This window comes from Rhincodon typus, chromosome 3, assembly GCF_021869965.1.
Source record: "Rhincodon typus isolate 14 chromosome 3, sRhiTyp1.1, whole genome shotgun sequence".
Lineage (NCBI taxonomy): Eukaryota > Metazoa > Chordata > Chondrichthyes > Orectolobiformes > Rhincodontidae > Rhincodon > Rhincodon typus.
Window position 1 is genome coordinate 46,206,055 of NC_063334.1, and position 23,874 is coordinate 46,229,928.

At 43.6% G+C, this 23,874-nt stretch overlaps 1 protein-coding gene across 5 annotated transcripts in view; it reads right to left on the minus strand.

The window, feature by feature from the left end:
* Positions 1-23,874, minus strand: part of frem1a (Fras1 related extracellular matrix 1a) — a 284,482-nt gene that overhangs the window by 154,728 nt on the left and 105,880 nt on the right. For 4 of the 5 annotated variants that reach the window (XM_048595363.1, XM_048595364.1, XM_048595362.1 and 1 more), the window contains exons 12-13: positions 17,459-17,549; positions 4,996-5,163 (exon numbers count right to left, since the gene is read on the minus strand). In XM_048595363.1, the coding sequence (XP_048451320.1) occupies positions 4,996-5,163; positions 17,459-17,549 (259 nt within the window). Of the gene's footprint in view, positions 1-2,897; positions 3,033-4,995; positions 5,164-17,458; positions 17,550-23,874 lie in introns of those variants that run through there. The other variant, XM_048595366.1, reaches the window with a different exon arrangement.

A 23,874-nucleotide genomic window follows, 5' to 3' on the forward strand; every position in this document is an offset into this window, starting at 1 on the left:
CTAGGGTCTAGGCCCAAAATGTCAGCCTTCCTGCTCCTCTGATGCTGCTTGGCCTGCTGTGTTCATCCAACTCTACACCTTGTTATCTCTTTGTCCTTGATGATATTGATTTTCTTGAGTATTCATTCATCTAGGCAAGTGGGGAATATTCCATCACAATCATGACTTGCAGGTGGCAGTCAGGCTTTGGAGAGTCAGGAGGTGAGTTACTCGTTACAGGAATCCTAGCCTCTGTAATGCTGTTGTAGCCATTGCATTTATATGGCTAGTCCAGTTCAGCTTCTGGTCAATTGTAAGCGTCAGGATGTTAAGTGGGGGATTCAGCAACAGTAATGTAATTGAATGTTGGATGATAGTTAGATTCTCCCTTGTTGGAGATGGTCATTTCCTGTACTTGTGTTGCTCAAATGTAACTTGCCACTTGTCAGCCCAAACCTGGATAAATTCCAGGTTTCGCTGCATATGAACCTGCATTGCTTCAGTATCCGAAGAATCATGAATGGTGCTGAACATTGTGCAATCATAGAACAACATCCCCATTTCTGAACTTACAGTAAGGGAGAGACCAAGATGAAGCAACTGAAGATGGTTAGGCTTGGGCTACTACCCTTAGGAATTCCAGTAGAGATGTCCTGGAGCTGAGATGATTAACCTCCAACAACCTCAATCCCCTACCTTTGAATACTAAAATAAAGAATCGTGGATGCTAGAGATCTGAAACTAAAATAGAAATTGGTGGAAAAACTCAGCAGGTCTGGCAGCATATCTGGAGAGAAAGAAAAGTTAATGTTTCAAGTTGCCTGACTCTTCAACAGGAATCATCTTTCATTATGCCAGATATGACTGCAACCAACATATAGTTTTCCCTCTGATTCCACTGACTCCAATTTTGCTAGGGGTCTTTGATGCCATACTGGTCAAATGTGGCCTTGATGTCAAGAGTAGTTGCTCTCATCTCTTTTCATAGATCACAGAATCCCTCCAGTGTGGAAACAGGCCCTGGAGCCCGACAAGTCCACAGTGACCCTCAGAGTATCCTACCCAGACCCATCCCCCTAATCTACACATCCCTGAACACTGGGCAATTTAGCATGGCCAATCGACCTAGCCTGCACATCTTTGGACTGTGGGAGGAAACTGGAACTCCAGCAACTGGAGAGGAAACCCATGCAGACACGGGGAGAATGTGCAAACTCCACACAGTTGCCCGAGGGTGGAATCAAACCTGGGTCCCTGGTGCTGTGAGGCAGCAGTGCTAACTACTGAGCCACCATGCCATACTTGAATGAAGGCTGTCTGTCACATGTATGATGTGAATGTGAATGATACAACGATTCTTAAGACAAAGTCCCAAACAATGGTCGGTGATACAGTGAAATGCAGTAATTCCGCCAAGTACTGCAAAATACATAACACAGTTTTATAACCTGCATTACTCATTACAATGTCAAACCCAGTTGTCATACTAATTTTCAACAGTAAGGAGTTAAGTGAAAAACTGATCGAATTCAAGTTGGTTATGAGGGTTCTCAAACAAAAAAACTCCTTCAAATTTAGTTTATTTTGGATTGAGTCTCAATCATCTCCCTCAGTTCAGTTCCATGATATCAGGATGCCATGTGTTGAACAAAGCTGGATAATTTATCATAAATATTATTTATCAATTGACCCTACATGTGGGCGGCATGGTGGCTCAGTGGTTAGCACTGCTGCCTCACAGCACCAGGAACCTGGGTTTGATTCCACCCTCAGGCGACTGTCTGTGTGGAGTTTGCACATTCTCCCCATGTCTGCGTAGGTTTCCTCCAGGTGCTCCGGTTTCCTCCCACAGTTCAAAGATGTGCAGGGTAGGTAGACTGGCCATGCTAAATTGCCCATAGGGATGTGTAGATGAGGTGGGTTACAGGGGGATGGGTCTGGGTGGGATGCTCTGAGGGTCAGTGTGGACTTGTTGGGTCAAAAGGCCTGTTTCCACACTGTACGGATTCTATAAATTCTATAGATTAATATGACAGAATCCTTAGCACCATCTTTTTTTTAGTAAGTTTACATTCCCATGTGTCAGTGGACAGAGGAGGCCAATGGTTTAAGAAATGTAGCATAAATGGAATTATTTGAGTTTGCATCAGCCAGAACTTTTAAGAATATTCACTTACAGAGGAACAGTGCTCCCATTTTTCATTTGTGCATTTTTAGTGTCCATATGCCATCAAAATCATTATCTGCACATATCATCATCTACATCTAGAATTTGAACAACAATAATAAAAGATGGATGGGTTGAATCATAGATTCATAGAATTCCTACAGTGTGGAAGTGGGCCAAACAGCCCAGTGAATCCACACCACCCCTCCAAAGAGCATCCCACTCTAACCCTATAATCCACCTAGCTTGCACATCCCTAGATACTATGGGCAATTTAGCACAGTCAATCCACCTAACCTGCACATCCTTGGACTATAGGAGGAAACCAGAGCACCCGGAGGAAACCCACGCAGACACAGGGAGAATGTGCAAAGGCCACACAGACAGTCGCCTGAGGCTGGCTAACCACTGAGCCACCATGCCGCTGCATAATAAGTAATTTATGTGGCAATCTTAACCACACTCAACATGATTGTAACTGTGTACACCAGTTGATATCTCCTGATACAGCTTGCTGATGATGGACTAGTGAAGCTGCCCAAAAACAGAAGTTGCTGGAAAAGCTCAGCAGGTCTGGCTGCATCTGTGAAGAATAAATCAGAATTAACGTTTCAGGTCCGGTGACCCTTCCTCAGAACGTCACCAGACCCAAAACATTAACCCTGATTTTTTCTTCACAGATGCTGCCAGACCTGCTGAGCTTTTCCAACAACTTTTGTTTTTGTCTCTGATTTACAAGTCCACACAAATCCGCAGTTCTTTCGGTTTTTATTTAGTGAAACTGTCATAGCACAAGTACTTCCTCCCAGTACAGGGAATGGAATGTGTCTACGTTGTCGCAGGAGTTGTGAGCCTACTCTCAATTAGTTCATCATGTCAGCACCATCTGTGAAGAAAGAGAAAACCAAAAGTTAGTGTTTTGTGTCCAACATGACTTGGCACAGTAGCTCATTGGTAAGCACTGCTGCATTCACAGAGCCAGGAGCCAGGTTTGATTCCACTCTTGGGTGAATGCCTGTGTGGAGTTTGTATGTTCTCCCAGTGTCTGCATGGGTTTCCTGCAGATGTTCTGGTTTCCTCCCATATTCCAAAGATGTGCAGGTTTGGTGGATTGGCCATGCTAAATTGCCATAGTGTCCAGGGATGTGTAGGTTAGGTGGAACAGCCATGGTAAATGCAGAGTTATGACGATAAGGTAGGTGGTGGGTTTGGGTGTGGTGCTGTTTGGACAGTTGGTGTAGATTTGATGGGCCGAATTTCACACTGTAAGGATTCTATGATTCTATGACTGTTCTTCAGTTCCGATAAAACGTTATATTCTACTTAAAACATTAACTGTGTGCCTCTCTCTCCAGATGTTGCCAGACCTGCTGAGTTTGTCCAGCACCGTTTCATTCCTGATCTGCAGTGTAGATAATGCTTTTACACAACCAGTTTATATCTTTTCAATCGTCCAATGACCGTAGAATAAAAAGACAAGTCTAGTCAACGTTCACGTCTTTCACTTGACTTGAGTGGGGTCAAGGCCTTACTGGTTTGTTGATAGCAATGAAGTGGTGACAATTGAAAAAGTATCACCAGGGATCACCTCAAATGCCACCTTTTGGGGAACCTTATATTATGCACAAGCAATAGGTTAAGGAGCTCATGTAAGTTTGAAATTAATTATATGCAGTCCCAGGGAATAAGCACTGAGATCCACAAAACTAATCTTGCTGTGCCCAGAGCCTAGGCAATTAGAGTCATAGAGAAACAGACCCTTTGGTCCAACTCATCCATGCCGACCAGAGAGTCTAAATTAATCTGGTCTCATTCACCAGCATTTGGCCCATATCCCTAGAAACCCTTCTTATTCATGTACCCATTGAGAGGCCTTTTAAATGTTGGAATTGTACCAACCTCCAACACTTCCTCTGGTAGCTCATTCTGTACACACACCACCCTCTGCATAGAAAAGGATTTTTCAAAATTCATTCACGGGATGAGGGTGTTGCTGACCAGGCAGCATTTGTTGCCCATCCTTAATTGCCCAGAGGGCAGTTTAGAGTCAGCCACATTGCTGTGGGCCTGGAGTCACACGTAGGCCAGACCAGGTAAAGATGGCAGTTTCCTTCCTTAAAGGACATTAGTGAACCAGATGGATTTTTCTGACAATTGACAATGGGCTAATGGCCATCATTAGATTCTTAATTCCTGATATTTATTGAATTCAAATTCCACCAACTGCCATGGCAGGATTCAAGCCTGGATCCCCAGGACATTATCTGGGTCTCTGGATAAACAGCCCAGCAATAATACCACTAGGCCATTGCCTCCCCTCTTAGGTCCCTTTTAAATCTTTCCTCTCTCACTTTAAACCTATGCCCTCTAGTTTTGGACTCCCCTACCCTGGGAAAAAAAACCATGGCTGTTCACCCTATCCATGCCTCTCATGACTTTGTAAACTTACAAATGGTCACCCCTGAGTTTTCGACTCTCCAGAGAAAACAGCCCCTGACTATTCAGCCTGTCTCTATATCTCAAACCCTCTAACCCCAGCAACATCATTGTAAATCTTTTCTGAACCCTTTCAAGTTTCACAACATCCTTCCTATAGCTGGGAGACCAGATTGAATGCAATATTCCAAAATTGTGATCTGCACAGTTAATTGCTGTCAATCGAATCAGTCCAATATTGGGAAGGCTCAATTTATTGAGCTTTGAGTTCTTAACAGCTCAGAAGTACAATGCAATGAGATCAGTGCATCAAAATTGTAGTTGTGGATCCTAGCAATTAGCCAGAATAATTTATTTTAGTGTCAAAACTGACACCTAGTAACTTCAATGGAACTTTAAATGGTATTGCCTACCTCTGGAGCTTGATTGTCAACTGGGAGAACTGTAATATTGAAGCACAGGCCAATTAATGTACCACCATGTTGATTACTGACTGAAAAGAGAAACTGAAGGTGCTGTGGATCTGGCCCGATATCCTGGATAGGAGGCATGTAGGCCACTTTCAGGTAGTTCACCGCATGCTGAAACACAGTAAAATAGAACATATTATGTATCACAAAAGTGGGGAAACATCCGTGAAAGGTGGAAAAACAATAAGAAATCATTAGTAATATTTAAAGTCCTCTGATTCAGGTTATAGAGCCGTAACAGTCATAGAGTTGTACAGCATGAAATAGACCCTTCACTCCAACTTATCCGTACCGACCAGATATCCTAAATTAATCTAGTCCCATTTGCCAGCATTTGGCCCATATCCCTCTAAATCCTTCCCATTCACGTAATCATCCAGATGTCTTTTAAATGTAGTTGTACCCACCTCCACCACTTCCCCTGGCAACTCATTCCATACATGTACCATCCTCTGCATGAACATGTTGCCCCTTATGTCCCTTTTATAACTTTTCCCCCTCACCTTAAACCTATGCCCTGTAGGTTTGGACTCCCCTACCCTGGTAAAAAAAGACCTTGCCTATTCACCCTATCCATGCCCCTCAAGATTTTATAAACCTCTATAAGGTATCCCTCAGCCTCCGATGCTCCAGGGAAAATAGCCCCAGCCTATTCAGCCTCTCCCTATAGCTCAAATCCCCCCAAACCCAGCAACATCCTTGTAAATCTTTTCTGCGCCCTTTCTAATTTAACATCATCTTTCCTCTTGCAGGGAAACTGGAATTGAATGCAGTATTCTAAAAGTGGCCTAACCAACGTCCAGTGCAGCCATAAAATGACATCTCAACTCCTATACTCAATGCATTGACCAATAAAGGCAAGCGTACCAAACACCTCCTTTACTACCCTGTCTATCTGTGACTTCACCTTCAAGGAACTATGTTCCTGCATCCCAAGGTCTCTTTGTTCAGCCACACTCCCCAGGACCCTACCATAAAGTGTTTAACTCCAGCTCTGATTTTCTGAATACCATTTTGGTTTTAGGGCTATCCATAACAGAAAACAGAATAAGAGAGGAGTGGATGACAGATCAGATACTTGCAATGATGACAGAAAGGGGAAGGAGAAAAACCGCATCTGGGTATGTTGAAATTAAAAAGAAAATAAAGAATATATATTGATAGACTAAAGGAATGAGATTTAAGATGAAGTACTGGAGCTAGAAGGAATACAGAGTTGAGCACCAGGAAGCGAAACTGTTGACAGGTGGACAGAGGGATAATAATGGGTACCTAAAGGACAAAGATGTTAAAGAAATGTTCAAAAGCGATGTAGTATATGGACAGAATACAAAACTGTGATGATACAAATTGTTGAATTGCTCAGGATTTAGAGACAAATGATGGGTTAAACATTACAATATCATAGGTAAAGAATGGTTTGAAATTGTTGTAAAGGAAAAGCCCTAGGTATAAATTAAGTTATAATTTTGGCACTTCCCTGCATCCAGTGACACTTGAACCTAACAAAGCATATGCCTATGTCCGTTTCCATAGCTAGTTTCTTCCTGGAACAGGTCATAGTTTATTACCAGAAGCAGTGCTTGAAGAGTGTCTTTCCACATCAAGCATGGCTGATCAGGAGACTTTTGGACTCCTACCACCTGCCAAAGGCATAGCCAAAGGATTCACAAGTTGATAATAAACCTGCATGGCCACATTATTCTGTGGTCACCAAGTTTTGGAGTGGGATTTGAACTTACACCTTCTGGCTCAAAGGCAGAAATATCACTCACTGTGCCAAAAACGCTCCTGAACTAATAGCAGAACCTCTAAATACCCTTGCAGGAATGGAATAAGAAATAACAGAAATTTGTGATCAAATATGTATGAAAGGACACATTCCACATGACTTAAGAAATTCATTACATGTTACCTAAGAAGCATAACACAGTGGAGTGCAATCATTTTCAAATTCTAAACTTTGTGAGCCTTTTCATTAAAGTGATCTTGAAAATCATAATTAAAACATATTTGAAGTAGAAACAAATGAAACACACTCTGGATTTACACCTGGGGTAAGAATGAGAGGAAATACTTAATCTAAGAAGAATTGTTGATAAATATCTGGAAGCAAATCAGAACAGTCAGATCAGCTTCACAGATTAAAAAAAAATTTCATAATGCTCACCATTAAAAGTAAATAGACATGTTGCTGAAAGGTGACATTGGCAGTAAAGTTGTGAGATTTATTCAGAGCCTAGGCTGGGCTCAAATAATGAAAATCAGGCTAGAAAAGGAACAATCAAGTAAAGATAAGTGTACAACAAGTCTGTGTACTATCAGAATTATTCAATATGTATACAGGGAGTCAGATGTATTTTCAGGGATAAACATTGGATGTATGAACATAATCTTCTGGTATACTGATGACAGTGCACTACTGGCAGAGTCAAAAGAGATACACAGAATATCAAAGATCAAATGAAATCTGAACAATTGCCCTGTCAGGTGTTCACCATCCCTCCAAAGCTTCCGCTCTCCAAAGAGCAAAGACCTCAGCCTTATTCTTCTGCGTCCCCACCTTAATGAATTTAGAGCACGACATGACATCAAATTCATTCTTCCATTGCCTTCACCTCTATGCCCATTTCTTTGTCAAGCATCCTCTCCTCGTCCACAGACCCATTCACCCAGTTATAACACTCTCCTACCACCTGGACCCCGACCTCTGACCTTTTACCTGCACTCAATCTATTTATTGAGAACTGTCAACGAGATATTCGTCACCTCAATTTCTCTACCCCCTTCACCAAATCCAACCTATCTCTCTCTGAAGTGACTGCACTATGTGCACTTAGATCTAACCCTGACTTTATTATTAAGCCTTCTGATAAAGGTGGTGCTGTTGTAGTCTGGCGAACTGACATTGCAGAGGCTGAGTGCCAGCTCTCAGATACCTCCTCCTATCTTCCCATGGACCATGACCCCACCATGACGCATCAGGCCATTGTATCTACTATGGTATCTGATCTCATTTCATCTTGTATCCTACCGTTCCCACTACTTCCAAGCTGATGTACCCCAGCCCCGCACAGCTCACTTCTACCTCCTTCCAAAAATCCACAAATAGGACTGTCTGGGCAGACCCATTGTTTCAGCCTGCTCCTGTCCTACAGTATCATCTTTTCCTACCTTGACTCCGTTTTCTTTCCCCGGTCCAATCTCTGCCCACGTACATCTGTGATTCCTCTGACACTTTACGCCGGTTTCAAAACTTCCAATTTGCAGGCTCCAGCTGCCTCCTCTTTACCATCGACGTGCAATCCCTTTACATGTCCATTCCCCACCAGGAGGGTCTTATGGCTCTCCTTCCTGGAGCAAAGACCTGAACCATCCCCACCCACCATGATCCTCCTCCGCTTGATTGAGCTTATAATCACCCTCAACAACTTCTCTTTTAACTCCTCTCATTTACTTCAGGTCAGAGGGCTGGCTATGGGTACCCACATAGACCCCATTTATGCCTGTCTCTTCGTGGGGTACGTGGTACATTCCTTGTTCCAGTCCTATTCCAGCCCCCACCAACAACTCTTTCTCCGATATATTAATGGTATCATTGGTGCTGTTTCCCTCTCTCGTCCAGAATTGGAAAAGTTCATAAATTTTGCTTTCAATTTCCACCGTACCCTCACTTTCACCTGGTCCATCTCTGACTCCTCCCGTCCCTTCCTTGGCATCTCTGTCTCCATTTCTGGGGATAGCCTGGCCACCTATGTCCACTATAAACTCACCGACTCCCACTGCTACCTGGACTATACATCTTCACACCCTGCTTCCTGTATAGACTCCATCCCATTCTCTCAGTTCCGCTGCCTCCATTGCATATGTTCAGATGAAGTAAACTTTGACAAGGGAGCCTCCGAAATGTTCACCTTCTTTCTCAACCAGGGATTCCCCAGCACAATTTCCGATAGGGCCCTCAACCGGGTCCTACTCATCTCCCAGACTTCCGCCCTTAACCCGTCTCTTCCCTCCCAGAACAGCAGTAGGGTTCCCCTTGTCCTTACCTACCATCCCACCAGCGTCCACATCCAGAAGATCATCAGGTGCCATTTCTGCCAACTCGAGTGAGATGCCACCACCAGACACATATTCCCCTCCCCTCCCCTCCCTTGTCTGCCTTACACAGGGACCGTACCCTCTGGGACACCCTGGTCCACTCTTTCTTCACCCCCATCAGCCCCCACAACCCACGGCACCTTCCCCTGCTATCGGCAAAGGTGCAACACCTGCCCATTTATCTCCTCCCTCCTCACTATCCAAGGGCCCAAACATACCTTTCAAGTAAAGCAACACTACACCTGCACTTTCCAGAATCTAGTGTACTGCATTCGCTACTCACAATGCAGTCTCCTCTACACTGGGGACACGAAGCATAGACTGGGTGATCGCTTCGCAGAACATCTACATTCTGCTCGCAAGAAAGACCCTGAGCTACTTGTTGCCTGCCACTTTAACACACCACCCTGTTCCCTGGCTAACATCTCTGTCTCTGGCTTGCTGCAGTGTTCCAGCAAAACTCAACGCAAGCTGGAAGAACAACACCTCATTTTCCACTTGGGGACCCCGCAGCCCTCCAGACTTAACATCGCGTCCAATAATTTTAGGGCCTAAATTCTCCCATGTCCTAGCCACCTACCCCACACATCCGGGCCTTGTAATCTAAGGGCCTGCCATTACACAACACCTATTGTTAATCACTAACAGTCCCCATTAACAAGTATTCACTCTCCAAGCCAGATCATCACTAATTCCTTTGTCTTTCCAACTGCTCTTCTCTCTCTTCGGGCTCTGTCCTATTGTTGATTCCCTAACCCATTCCCCTCCCTATTTTCTGCATATAAACCAACGTTTTCCCAGCTACCATCAGTTCTGAGGCAGGTCACTGGACGCGAAACGTTAACTCTGTTTTTTTCCTTCACAGATGCTGCCAGACCTGCTGAACTTTTCCAGCAGCTTCTGTTTTAGTTTCTAAACAATTAGAATCTGGATTAAATCTGAAGATTGAAAAGTCATAAACTATGGCTGTTAAAAGTTAGACATTAGAAGAAACATGAGTGAGGGTTGAAGTTGATGTTGTCACAATGGAACAGGTGGATATTGTTGTCTACTGAGGACAAATTATATGAAAAGGCAGCAGACATGATGCAGAAGTTAGAAGAACAATAGAGATAGTCAGAAGTAATTTTGTGATGATGTGAGAGGAGTTAATATGGATAATATAAGTAAACATGGATACATTAGCGATAGGCAGCATGACTTTGTGCAGGGAAGGTCGTATCTCTCACAACTTGATTGAGTTTTTTGAGGATTGTCAAAGATGATTGATGAGGGCACAATGGTGGATGTTGCCTGCATGGACTTTCACAAGGCCTTTTGCAAGTCCCTCAAGACAGACTGATACACAAAATAACGTCTTGACCCAGAAGAGGGCAGCATAGTGGTGATGCTGATTGGCTGACGTGGGGAAGATCTGATTCACTGCAGTCACTGCTTCCAGATGGTGGTTTGTGGAGTTGCTGTTGTCAAATCACAACTTCCAGCGTCTTGGATGACTAAATCTGCAGGAAGTGCACCCAATTGCAGTTCCTCACATACCCCATGGATAGGCGGAGCGCCAAATGGATGCACTTAGGAGCATGAGGATGGCAGAAAGCATCATAGACAGTAGTTTTAGAGATGTGGTGACACCCAAGGTGCAGTCAGATAGATGGGCTTCCACTAGAAGGGGCAGGAAGCCAGTGCAGAATCCTCTGTGGTTATCCCCCTCTCTAACAAGTGTACCATTTCAGATACTGTTGGGGGGAGGGGGGGATGACCTATCAGGGGGTAACAGCAGCAGCAGCCAGACTGGTGGCATCACGGCTGGCTCTGTTCTTAAGAAAGGAAGGACAAAGAGCACGAGAGCAGTAGTTATAGGGGACTCTATTGTTAGGGGTACAAACAGGCGTTTCTGTGAATATAAATGAGACTCCAGGATGGTATGTTGCCTTTTTATTGCCAGGGTCCAGGATGTCTCTGAACCGGCAGAAAGCATTCTGAAGGGAGAGGGTGAGCAGCCAGAGGTTGTGGTACATATTGGTACTAACGACATAGGTATGATGAGTGACGAGGTCCTGCAGCAGCAGGTCAAGCAGTTAGGTAGATAGTTAAAGAGCAGGACCTCCAAGGTTGTAATCTCAGGATTACTTCCTGTGCTATGTGCCAGTGAGGTTAGAAATAGGAGAATAGTACAGCTCAACACATGGCTAAACAGATGGTGTAGGAGGGAGGGATTCAGATATCTGGATCATTAGGATCTCTTCCGGGGCAGGTGGGATCCATACAAAAAGGACAGGTTCCATCTAAACTGGAGGGGCACAAATATTCTGGCTGGGAGGTTTGATGGTGTCACTCGGGAGCATTTAAGCTAGCTTTGCAGGGGGGTGAACAGCAAAGGTGAATTGACTGAAAGGGAACTGGAGAATAGGGCCAGTAAGACTCAGGAAGAGCAGACACGGTGTGGTTTCTGATCAAAGCGGGTCTGGTGGACTGAAGTGCATCTGTTTCAATGCGACAAGTGTAACAAATAAGGCAGATGAACTTAGAGCTTGGATTAGTATTTGGAACTATTACAGAGACTTGGTTAAGGGAGGGACAGGATTGGCAGCTTAACGTTACAGGATACAGATGTTTCAGGCGGGATACAGGGGGATGTAAAAGGGGTGGGGGATTCGCACTACATGTTAAGGAGTATATCACAGCTGTACTGTGGGAGGACACCTCGGATGGCTCATACAGCAAGGCAATATGGGTAGAGCTCAGGAACAGGAATTGTGTAATTACAATGTTTGGGGTTTACTAAAGGCCTTCCAACAGCCAGCAGGAGATTGAAGAACAGATATGTAGGCAGACTTTGGAAAGATGTAAAAGTAACAGGGTTGTTGTCGTGGGTGATTTTAACTTCCCATATATTGCCTGGGACTCAATTAGTGCTTGGGGCACAGAAGGGGCAGAGTTTGTAAGGAGCATCCAGGAGGGGTTCTTGAAACAATATGTAGATTGTCCAACTAGGATAGGGGTCGTACTGGACCTAGTATTGGGAAATGAGCCTGGCCAGATGGTTGGTGTTTCAATAGGGGAGTAGCTCAGGAACAGTGATCACAATTCAGCAAGCTTTAAGGTACTGGTGGAAAAAGATAAGTGCAGTTATCAGGTGAAGGTGCTAAATTACAATTAGGCTAATTACAACAATATTAGACAGGAACTGAAGAATGTAGATTGGAGGCAGATGTTTGAAGGCAAATCAACATATGGTATGTGGGAGGCTTTCAAATGTATGTCACTGGGAACTCAGGATCAGCATGTTCCTGTAAGGCTGAAGGCTAAGTATGGCAAGTTTAGGAAACCATAGATAATGAGAGATACTGTGAGCCTAATCAAAACGAAAAAGGAAGCATTAATCAAGGCTAGGAGGCTGGGAACACATGTAGCAAGGGTGGAATACAAGGAAATTCGTAAGAAACTTAAGCAAGGAGTCAGGAGGGCTAAAAGGGGTCATGAAAAGTCATTGATCAATGAGATTAAGGAAAATCCCAAGCCTTTTATGCATACATAAAGAGCAAGAGGGTAGCCAGGCAGAGGGTTGGCCCACTCAAGGACAGGGAAGGAAATTTATATGTGGAGCCAGAGGAAACGGACGCGGTATTAAATGAGTACTTTGCATCAGTATTCACCATAGAGAAGGACTTGATAGATGATGAGTCTGGGGAAGGGTGTATAGATAGTTTGGGTTATGTTGAGATCAAAAGGCAGGAGGTATTGGGGTTCTTGAAAAACATTCAGTTAGACAAGTCCCCAGGGCCTGATGGGATATACCCCAGAATACTGAGAGGCCAGGGAGGAAATTGCTGGGGCCTTGAGGGAAATCTTTGTATCCTCATTAGCTACAGGGGAGGTCCCAGAGGATTGGAGAATAGCCAACGTTGTTCCTTTGTTTAAGAAGGGTGGCAAGGGTAATCCAGTTAATTACAGGCTGGTGAGCCTTATGTCAGTGGTAGGGAAATTATTGGAGAGGATTCTTCGAGGCAGGATTTACTCCCACTTGGAAATAAGTGGGCGTATTAGCGAGAGGCAACATGGTTTTGTGAAGGGGAGGTCGTGTCTCACTAACTTGGTTGAGTTTTTTCAGGAAGTGACGAAGATGATCGATGAGGGTAGGGCAGTGGATGTTGTCTACATGGACTTCAGTAAGGCCTTTGACAAGGTCTGTCATGGCAGGCAAATGCAGAAGGCAAAGTCGCACAGGGTCAGAGGTGAGTTTGCAAGATGGATTAAAAAAACTGGCTCAGTCATAGAAGACAGAGTGTATCAGTGGAAGGGTGCATTCCGAATGGAGGGCTGTGACTAGTGGCACTCCTCAGGGATCAGTGTTGGAACCTTTGCTGTTTGTAATATATATAAGTGATTTGGAGGAAAATGTAACTGGTCTGATTAGTAAGTTTGCCGAGGACACAAAGGTTGGTGGAATTGTGGATAGCTTTGAGGACTGTCAAAGGATACAGCTGGATAAACTACAGTTGGTGCCTTGGGTAGTGAGATGACCGATGGAGTTTAATCCGGAAAAATGTGATGTAATGCATTTTGGAAGGAATAATCCACATGGAAAATATAGAGTAAATGGCAGAACCCTTAAGAGTACTGACAGACAGAGAGATCTGGGTGTACAGGTACACAGGTCACTGAAAGGGGCAACACAGGTGGAGACGGTAGTCAACAAGGCACTTGCCATGCTTGCCTTCATCGGCTGGGGCATTGAATTTAAAAATTGGCAGGTAATGTTGTAGCTTTATAGAACCTTAGTTCGGCCGCATTTGGAATATTGTTTTCAATTCTGGTTGCCACACTACCGGAAGGATGAGGTGGCTTTGGAGAGGGTACAGAAAAGATTTACCAGGATGTTGACTGGTATGGAGGGCATTAGCTATGAAGAGAGGTTGGAGAAACTTGGTTTGTTCTCTCTGGAACGGCAGAGGTCCAGGGGCGACCTGATAGAGGTCTACAAGATTATGAAGGGCATGGACAGACTGGACAGTCAGAAGCTTTTTCTCAGGGTGGAAGAGTCAGTTACTAGCGGCCATGGGTTTAAGGTGTGAGGGTCAAGGTTCAAAGATGATGTAAGAGGCAAGTTTTTTTACACAGAGGGTTGCCTGGATCTCGCTGCCAGAGGAGGTAGTGGATGCAGATACGATAGTGACTTTTAAAGGGTGTCTTGACAAATATATGAATAGGATAGGAATAGAGGGATATGATTCCCAGAAGGGTAGGGGGTTTTAGCTGTGACGGCCAGCATGTCAGTGCAGGCTTGAAGGGCCGAAGGGCCTGTTCCTGTGCTTTTTTGTTCTTTTCTTTGTTCTTAAGTCACATGGGATCTGCAATGAGATGGTAGGACAGATGCAGAACTGGCCTGGTCATAGGAGTCAGAATGTAACGGTGAAAGGGTATTTTTCTGACTAGAGATCTGCAACCACTGGTGTTCCACAAGAATCAGTGCTGGAACTCCTGTTGTCTGTAATGTAAAGAAATGATTTGGGGGAGAATGTCGGTGGTCTCATTAGTGCAAGCTCGCAGCTAACGCAGAAGTTGGGAGAGCTGCAGACAGTGATGATATAGAAAGGCTGAATATTTTGGCAGAGAAATGGCAGATGGAGTTTAATCCAGACAAATGTGAGGTGATGCATTTTGGAAGGTCTCGTGTAAGAGGGAAGTATACACCAGAACCATTAGAAACATTGACATTGAGGCATTTAGGCATACATGTCTACAGATCCTTGGAAGTGGCAATGCAAGTGGATAAAGTGGTCAAGAAGGCATATGGTATGCTTGCCTTCATCCATCGGGACATATTGTATAAAAATTATCAAGTCATGTTGCAGCTGTGTAGAACTTTAATCAGGCCACATTTGGATTATTGTGTACAGTTCTCGTTGTACAGTACCAAAAGGAGGTGGAGGCTTTGGAGAGGGTATAGAAAAGATTTACTAGGATGTTGCCTGGCTTGGAAGGCATTAGCTTGAAGGAGAGATTGGAAAAAACTTGATTTGTTTTCACTGAAATGTCGAAAGGTGACCTGATAGAGGTTTACAAAATTATGAGAAGCATGGGTAGAATGGATAGTTGGAGTGTTTTTCTCAGGGAAGAAATGTCAATTAAGGTAAAAAGAGGGAAGTTTAAGGCAAGTTTTTTTACACAGAGGGTGGTAAGTACCTGGAATGCATTGTCAGAGCAGGAGATAGAAGCAGCTGCAATAGCAAAATTTAGGAGGCATCTTGATCATGAACAGGCAGGCAATAGAGAGATATGGACTGTAAAAATGCAAAAGGTTTTTAATTTAAAAAAGTGTTGTGTGTCAGCACACGTTTGGTGGGTTGAAAGGCCTGTTCCCGTGCTATGCTATTCTTTGTTAACAAGGAAACTTAAGTTCATGAAAAGGAACAACTCAAATGATGCAATGTTCTCTCCACCTTTCCATATGCCCACAGAAACCTAGAAAATCGGTGAAGGTGTAGGGATGAAAATGGAGACCTTTGAGATATGGATATTAACAAATGTGCTTAAGTTCCATATATGGGCCATCAGACAACTGAGGTGTTTGAAATTGCACGAGCAAAAATAGTTCTGATAATAAAATGACAATACTTCATACATTTGATCAGAGCAGAAAAGCTACAGATATCTCTCCAAGAGGGCAAAGTAGAGGCAGCAGAAAAGAGTGGTTGAACTAGGCGCAATTGAACATGGATATCAAAGAATGAGAGACAAGCTACGCTGAATATGAGAATGGCACCAGACAGACATGTGTGGCAAACCATGAAAGCATATCTCCTGACAGGAGGAGCAACAAGCACTAGCAGTAAAATGTTCTTGGGTTCAGAGGTGCCTGTCACTCCCAGAAGTGGACTCAGCATGTGATTCTATAGGATTTGACTGACTGCTCCACAACTATCTTTATGATAGCACTACACATGGACTGGACAGCATCATCATTTTCTGATGTGACTAAACAGCTGTTTCTTTTCACATTGTTAAATCTATTCAAAGGCAAACTGAGTGGCATGGCTTGATGCAAATTGTTTTAACTATTTTATTTTACTTCCATGCAGATGGGGAAATCAAACATTTATGCTGTAATTTAGTATTTTCAATTATACAATTGGTCTCTCAATAAATATAATTTGCAGTATTAAATTTTCAAAATGATGAATACATCCTGAAATATGACAACCTTCCCTGCTCAATTTAAAGAATGTGTTCAAGCAAAGAATACCAATTAAAGATAACTCTCCAACTAGAAATGACATCAAATAGATAATACAATAAATAGGATTATTTAACCCACCAAGTCTGTACCAACTCTTATGAAGAGCAATCCAGTTTATGCAACTTTCCAACTCTCCTCCAGAATCGCTGTATTTGTTCACCTTCAAGTACATTCTCTTCCAAGGCCTGCTTTTAAAGCTGTAACCACCATCATCCCGAGTAGAACAACGTAAATCTTAACCACCTTTGTAGAAAAACTTCTTCCTCATGTCACCTTTTGTCAACCAATGAGTATTGAATAGAAGGTGCAAGAGTCTGAAAAATTCAATACTGAGGACTGCCTTGGATACCTCAAGCTATGATGATGTCATATGGCCTTGGTGGGAGAACATGTTAGGATCTCAAAGAGTTGTCTTCAAGGGTCTTCCTCAGTCTTTGTAACAATGCTTACCATGTCAGCATGACTTGGACACAGTAGTCAATGAACAATAAACTACAACTTTTTGAAAACATGAAACTTTTTTTGTGAGACACCCAAATAATTTTCTTCTATCTCACTGGACTTGGGTGAGCCCTGTAAGTCCCCACCCTGAAAGAGGATGGTGGCAGCAAAACTACCCCACAGCGAACAACTGACCAGAGAACTCATACAATGTAGGGAGCAGTGGGATGAATTGTTCACACAATAAAAATGGAGATTTTCTTTAGAAATTGTTATAATTGGGAATACACTGTTTGAAAGAATGCAGAAGCAGAGTCAATTATTAATTTTAGTCAGGAATTAGACATGTACTTGAAGGAGAAATTTGCAAGACTGTAGGGGAAAATAACTTTGGAATGTGATTAATTGAACAAGTCTTTCTAAGAGCAAGCACAGGCAACAATGGACTGACTGGCCTCCTATACCCGATAAATTATACTGAGACCTTGTTGAAGACTAATAATTAGCCTTCTGAATAGTTCTTTTTTTTGCAACACTACCTTTGGGGAAAACTGATCTGAATGGATTGACTCAATCAGAGATGTTCCAAGTTCACTAGCTTAGAGAATAAGAAATTGTAAATACCTGTGTGAATGATCTCAGCATTGGGATACTCGACTCTTTAGTCAATTTCTTCATGCTGTCTGTTAGAAACAGTTTGCCAGCATCCAACAGGCTCAACAGAGAAGGAGAGACACAATTAGACCTCAAAAGTTCCTAACATTAAAACCTTATACATCATAATTCATTTTTCAGAATCACAATATATTTCAATTCAGGAAAACACCAAATTTTGTTTCTCCTAAATGCAAAACTAGAGCAATAAATGTAATTCACTGTTTTGCCTGTATAGCAAATATTACCAACATTACAATCATTACTTTCTTTTCCATAATGACGGAGACACAATTGCAATAAGCCACATAAATGCCACAGCTTTCAGAACTAATCAGGGCTGGGTATTTTGCAGTTCACCTTCAGAAGTCTCAAAGAATTCTCAAACATCCGACAATGCACAAGGGTTCTTCAACTGAGAAACTGTCTTTAAACAGAGCTCAAGACCATACTTTAAGAACCTTATACCCATCAACTACACACCATAAAACTTACCTCCCACTGATTACTGTCATCCTACATTGAGACAACCAACTCAAACCGGAGTAACCGTTCATTAATATATCCATCACCTGTTACCTTATTCCAGTAGGTCTCTGGCATTCTTTCAGACCAGATTAGATGATAACAAAAGGGAGAAGTGTAACAGTATACCCTCAACTTGCCAGATGTGTGCAGCAATATCACCTCCAAGGTTTTGTCAGTGTCAACTGGTTCCCATTATATCATTGTTATGTTATCAAAATCTTGGACCTTCTTTATTTAGGAGGGCCCTGACTACTGCAGCACTTCAAGGAGGAGGATATGGAAGCCAGAGAACTTGCAGAAATAAATAGTGATATCTTGAAAAGTGTCTATATTACAGAGGAGGTGGTACTGTATATCATAAATCGTATAAACGTGGATAAATCCCCTGGACCTGATCAGGTGTATCCCAGAACTTTGTGGGAAGCTAGGGAAGTGATTGGCCGACCCATTGCTGATATATTTGTATCATCGACAGCCATGGCTGAGGTGCCAGAAGACTGGAGAGTGGCTAATGTGGTGCCATTATTTAAGAAATGTGATAAGGAAAAGCCAGGAAACTACAGACAAGTGAGCTTGATGACAGTGGTGGGTAAGTTATTGGAGCGGTTTCTGAGGGACAGGATTTACATGTATTTGGAAAGGCAAGGACTGATTGGGGATAGTCAACATAGGTTTATGCATGGGAAGTCATGTCTTACTAATTTGGTTGAGTTTTTTGAAGAAGTGACAACAAAGATTGATGAAGGCAGAGCGGTGGACATCGTCTATACGGACTTCAGCAAAGCATTCGACAAGGTTCTGCATGGTAGACTAGTCAGCAAGGGTAAATCACATGGAATCCAGGGAGAGCAACCATTTGGATTAAAAATTTAGTTGAAGGTAGGAGACATAGCGTGGCGGTGGAAGGTTGTTTTTGAGACTGCAAGTCTGTGACCAGCAGTGTGCCACAAGGACCGGTGCTGGGTCCACAGCTTTTTGTCATTTATATAAATAATTTGGATATGAAAGTAGGAGGTCTGGCTAGTAAGTTTGCAGATGACCCAAAAATTGGTGGTGTAGTGGACAGTGAAGAAGGTTATGTCAGAGTACAACGGTACCTTGATCAGATTGGTCAAGAAGTGGCAGATGGAGTTTAGAATCATAGAATCCCTACAGTGTGGAAACATATCATTTGGCCCAACAAGTTCACACTGACCTTCCAAACAGCATCCCACCCAGACCCATTCCCTTATCCCTGCATTTCCAATGTCTTACCCACCTAACCTAAACACCCCTGAACACTATGTGCAATTTAGCATGGCCAATCCACCTACCCTATACATCTTTTGACTGTGGGCGGAAACCAGAGCACTCAGAGGAAACCCACGCAGACACAGGGAGAATGTGTGAACTCCACACAGACAGTCGCCCGAGGCTGGAATCGAGCCCTAGTCCCTGGTGCTGTGAGGCAGCAGTGCTGTTGCATTTTGGAAAGGCAAATCAGGGGAGTATTTGACAACTTACTGGTAGGGTCCTGGGGAGTATCGCTGAACAAAGAGACCTTAGGGCGCAGCTGTAAATTTCCTTGAAAGTGGAGTCGCAGGTAGACAGGATAATGAAGAAGTCACTTGGTACGCTTGCTTTATCGGTCAGTGCTTTGAGTATAGGAGTTGGGACATCATATTGCGGCTGTACAGGACACTTGTTAGGCCACTTTTGGAATACTGCGTTGAATTCTGGTTTCCCTGTTACAGGAAGGGTGTTGATAAACTTGAAACAATTCAGAAAAGATTTACAAGGATGTTGGCGGGGTTAGGGGGGTTTGAGCTATTGGGGAGAGGCTGAATAGGCTGGGGATATTTTCCCTGGAGCGTCGGAAGCTGAGGGGTATCTTAAAGAGGTTTATAAAATCTTGAGGGGCATGGATAGGAGGAATAGCCAAGGTCTCTTTTCCAGGGTAGGGGAGTCTAAAACTAGAGGGTATAGGTTTAAGGTAAAAGGGGAAAGATTTAAAAGGGACCTAAGGGGCACCTTTTCACAGAGACGGTGGTGCGTGAATGGAATGAGCTACCAGAGGATGTGGGTATAATTCCAATATTTAAAAGACACCTGGACGGGTATACGAGTAGGAAGGGTTTTGAGGGATATGGGCCAAATGCTGGTAAACGGGACTGAATTAATTTAGGATATTTAGTTGCTATCTCTCCAGCAAGATGGCAGCAGAGTAGGACACTCCATCCGGAGCTCCTGTGCTCTGCCTGTTCGTTTTGTTTCTTTTCTTTCTTTTTAGCAGTCCTGGAGTAGCGTAAGGGAGAGCCCAAGACCTGGAGCAGCGTGAGGGGAGGTGAGTCCCAGAGCAGCGTGAGGGGAGGCGAGTCCCAGAGCAGCGTGAGGGGAGGTGAGGCGAGTCCCGGAGCAGCACGAGGGGAGGCGAGTCCCGGAGCAGTGCAACTTACCTTGGTGTAGCTGATTGCTGGCGCACAGTACACTGGAGGCTCGGAGTAGAGTGGGACAGTTGTTGGACTGGGCCTGGTGTGGGTAGTCAGACCACGTGCTGAGCTGCTGCTATTGGAAATTCTTTATCAGACTGTAATGTCAATTTTTTAACTCTGATACAACTATCTTATTTTGTAACTTAATTTTTAAACACTGTTAATAATGCTACTACTTCTCTTTCTATTCCTCTTTTATATCCAAGATTTGAACCTAGATACTTGTACCTAATATGGTGCCATTAAAGGCAGCCATTGTAAAATCTCTTCACTGTACACCTGTACTTCTGTACTGGAGTACACGTGACAATAAAGGCTATTCTATTCTAGCTGGCATGGCCGAGTTGGACTAAATGGTCTGTTTGCATGCTTGACAATTCTATGGCTCTATGATTCTAACAAAGCTCATTGCTTTCACTCCATCTTCCTCTAATTTCCTCAATCCATCTCCAATCTGAAGAAGGAACACTGGGCCCAAAATGTTAATGCTGATTTCTCCCCACGGATGCTGCCAGACCTGCTGAGATTTTCCAGCAATTTCTGTTTTTGCGTCTGATTTCCAGCATCTGCTGTTCTTTTGGTTTTGAATTCAGGTGGGGTTTAATAAGGAGGCCAAAGCAATTTGGAAGCTTTTCAGTAGAAAGCCTTTTGACGGCTATAGTTGCTGACCTTCTTGGCCTGCAACATAACAGGGATTTGGAGCACAGACAGTTTTCAGAGGAGGCTGTGTAATGAGGGGGAAGGAGGGTGGCTCTCAGTAGCAGACTGTACTCACCTTGGATCATCAGGGAACACAACTCATACCTCCACCTCAGCCAAGCACAAGTTCTGCAGCTCATCCATTTCACCAAAAGTTGATCTCTGAAATTCAGCCTTCCCAAGGATCAAGGAGGCAGGAATCCTGCCTTTCAGGAGCTGCTGACCAATCAGAGTGGCAGTGGTAAATTACCCACAGCTACAGCTGCAACTGCAAAATAGCAGGCCAAGGATGGCATTGCCGGTGGCTGGAGGATCACTGTAGCCCTCAATCTATATGCCAGTGAAAACCTCTGAATTAAAAGAAACAAAGTTGGGGGGAGTGGGTCAGTGGCGCTGCACACCAGAACAGGAGGCATCCTCACTTCTCTGAACAGACAGAATAGTAGGGTTGGCAATAATGCCAGATGCCTGGTAATGGATAAAGACATGAGTGTGGCTCTGCAGGGACCAGAGATTACATCAGCCAGAAGAAATACCATTCCCCGAATGTGACCATATACAAAACAAGTTGGAAAATTCTTTCCATTTTAGTAGCAGGTAAAATGCCATCATCATACAGCAGTCAGAGTATCCACCATGTAACCCACCATACTGCACCAGAGGTTGGTTACCACTTTAGGCTTGGATCCCTTGTCAACTATCCATATGTGCTGATAGCAAGAGCTATGCTGTCAAAACTGTCAGCACTGTGAAAATAAACCTGCACCATTGCAAGGAGAACTCCAATGTTCAACAAAGAGCTCCCAAACATGTGGTGCTCTTCCATCTTTGATTTTGGTTCCATTCTTTGGTGGACACTTCAGGAGGATGAAGAGGAGGGGAAGAAGCATTGGATGTGTTTTCCTCTTAAGTGAGTTAAGCATTGAACACATTGCCTGATCATGCTGATTCCATGATGGGCTGCTCAAAACAAAAGCAGCAATGAAAAATTTATAGCTGCTCCTAAGGTATCAGACACTGACCTATACAATACTTCTGAACCAAGTGAATGGTGAGCTAATGGACTCTCTTTCAATTGAGAGGAGATCAAGATTCCTGGAATATTACTATCAATAAACAAGCCATACTGATGATGAGGAACAATTAAGGAAATGCACAGAATTTAATCAGGAGATTAGAGAGCCAATGTGAGCCTTGCACTGACACCTTTGAGGATGGCCATTGTTCTAAGCAGCAGTCAAGTACCTAGGTAGCCAGAGATGAGCCTTCTCAGCGATCAAGGACCCCTACAGGCAGGAATCCCACTTTCTAGGAGCTGCTGGTCAATCAGAGGTGAAGTGGTAAATTATTGATATCACCAGGCAATGGCCTTGGTAGAGCCTGGAACACACAATTTATGACCATAGTGACTTTGACACATGCTCAGGCAAAATTCAAGTTGTAACTGCAGCAGCTAGCACAGACTGTGGACAGATCCCTTCATGAGCAAAGGCACATTTTTCATTTGTCCTCCATTAATTTGATGTGGAAGAAATGTTTGAGCAATATCTACAGTAATTAGAGATAACAAGGTGTAGAGCTGGATGAACACAGCAGGCTAAGCAGCATCAGAGGAGCAGGAAAGCTGACGTTTCGGGTCTAGACCCTTCTTCAGAAATTCTGTGTTCATCCAGCTCTACATCTTGTTACCTCAGATTCTCTAGCATCAGCAGTTCCTACTATCTCATCTACAGTAATTATGTGCTTTGTGCAGTGGTCTACTCCTCTATCTGATGGCAGTAGCTCCTGTTCTACTGTCTGTCTTGATGCCTTCTCACTTCCAACTTTGAAAACAACTCATAGAACCATAGAAAAATTACACCACAGAACGAAGCCTATCAGCCCAGCATGTGCGCGCTGGCTGAGTAAACTAGCCATCTATTCCAATCTCGCTTTCCAGTACCTTGTCCCACAACTTTGTAGGTTCCAGTGCTTCAAGTGCAGATCCAGATTCCTTTTAAAGGAGTTGAGAGTTTCTGCCTTAACCACCAATCTGAGCAGTGAATTCCAACCACTGCCCTCGGAGTGAAAAATCTGTTCCTCATGTCCTCTCTAATTTTTCAATTGATGATCTTGAACCTGTGTCCCCGGCAATTATCCTCTCCGCTAAGGGAAATGAGACTTCCTTATCTACTCTGTGAAAGCCCATCATTATTTTGTACCCTCAATTATTTTACTCCTCAGCCTCCTCTGTCCTAAGAAAATAGCTTCAGCCAGTCCAATTTTCCTACATAGCTACAATTTTCAAGCCTTATCAGCAACATTCTTGTAAATCTCCTTTGTATTCTCTACAGCAATTATGTGTTTTTTGTAATGCAGTGACCGAATTGTACATGAACTTGAACATAAAGGGTGGCATGTTGGGTCAGTGGTTAGCACAGTTGCGTTCACAGTGACAGGGACCCGGTTTCGATTCTAGCCTTGGCTGAATATCTATGTGGAACTTGTATGTTCTCCCTGTGTCTGTGTGGGTTTCTACCAACTTCTCCAGCTTCCTCCCACAGTCCAAAGACGTGCAGGTTAGATGAAATAGCCATGTTAAATTTTCCCCTTAGTCTCCAGTAATGTGCAGGTTAGCTGGATTAGCCATGGCAAAAGCCTGGTTTCGGGAATAGGATGGGCGGCTGGGTCTGGGTACAATGCTGTTCG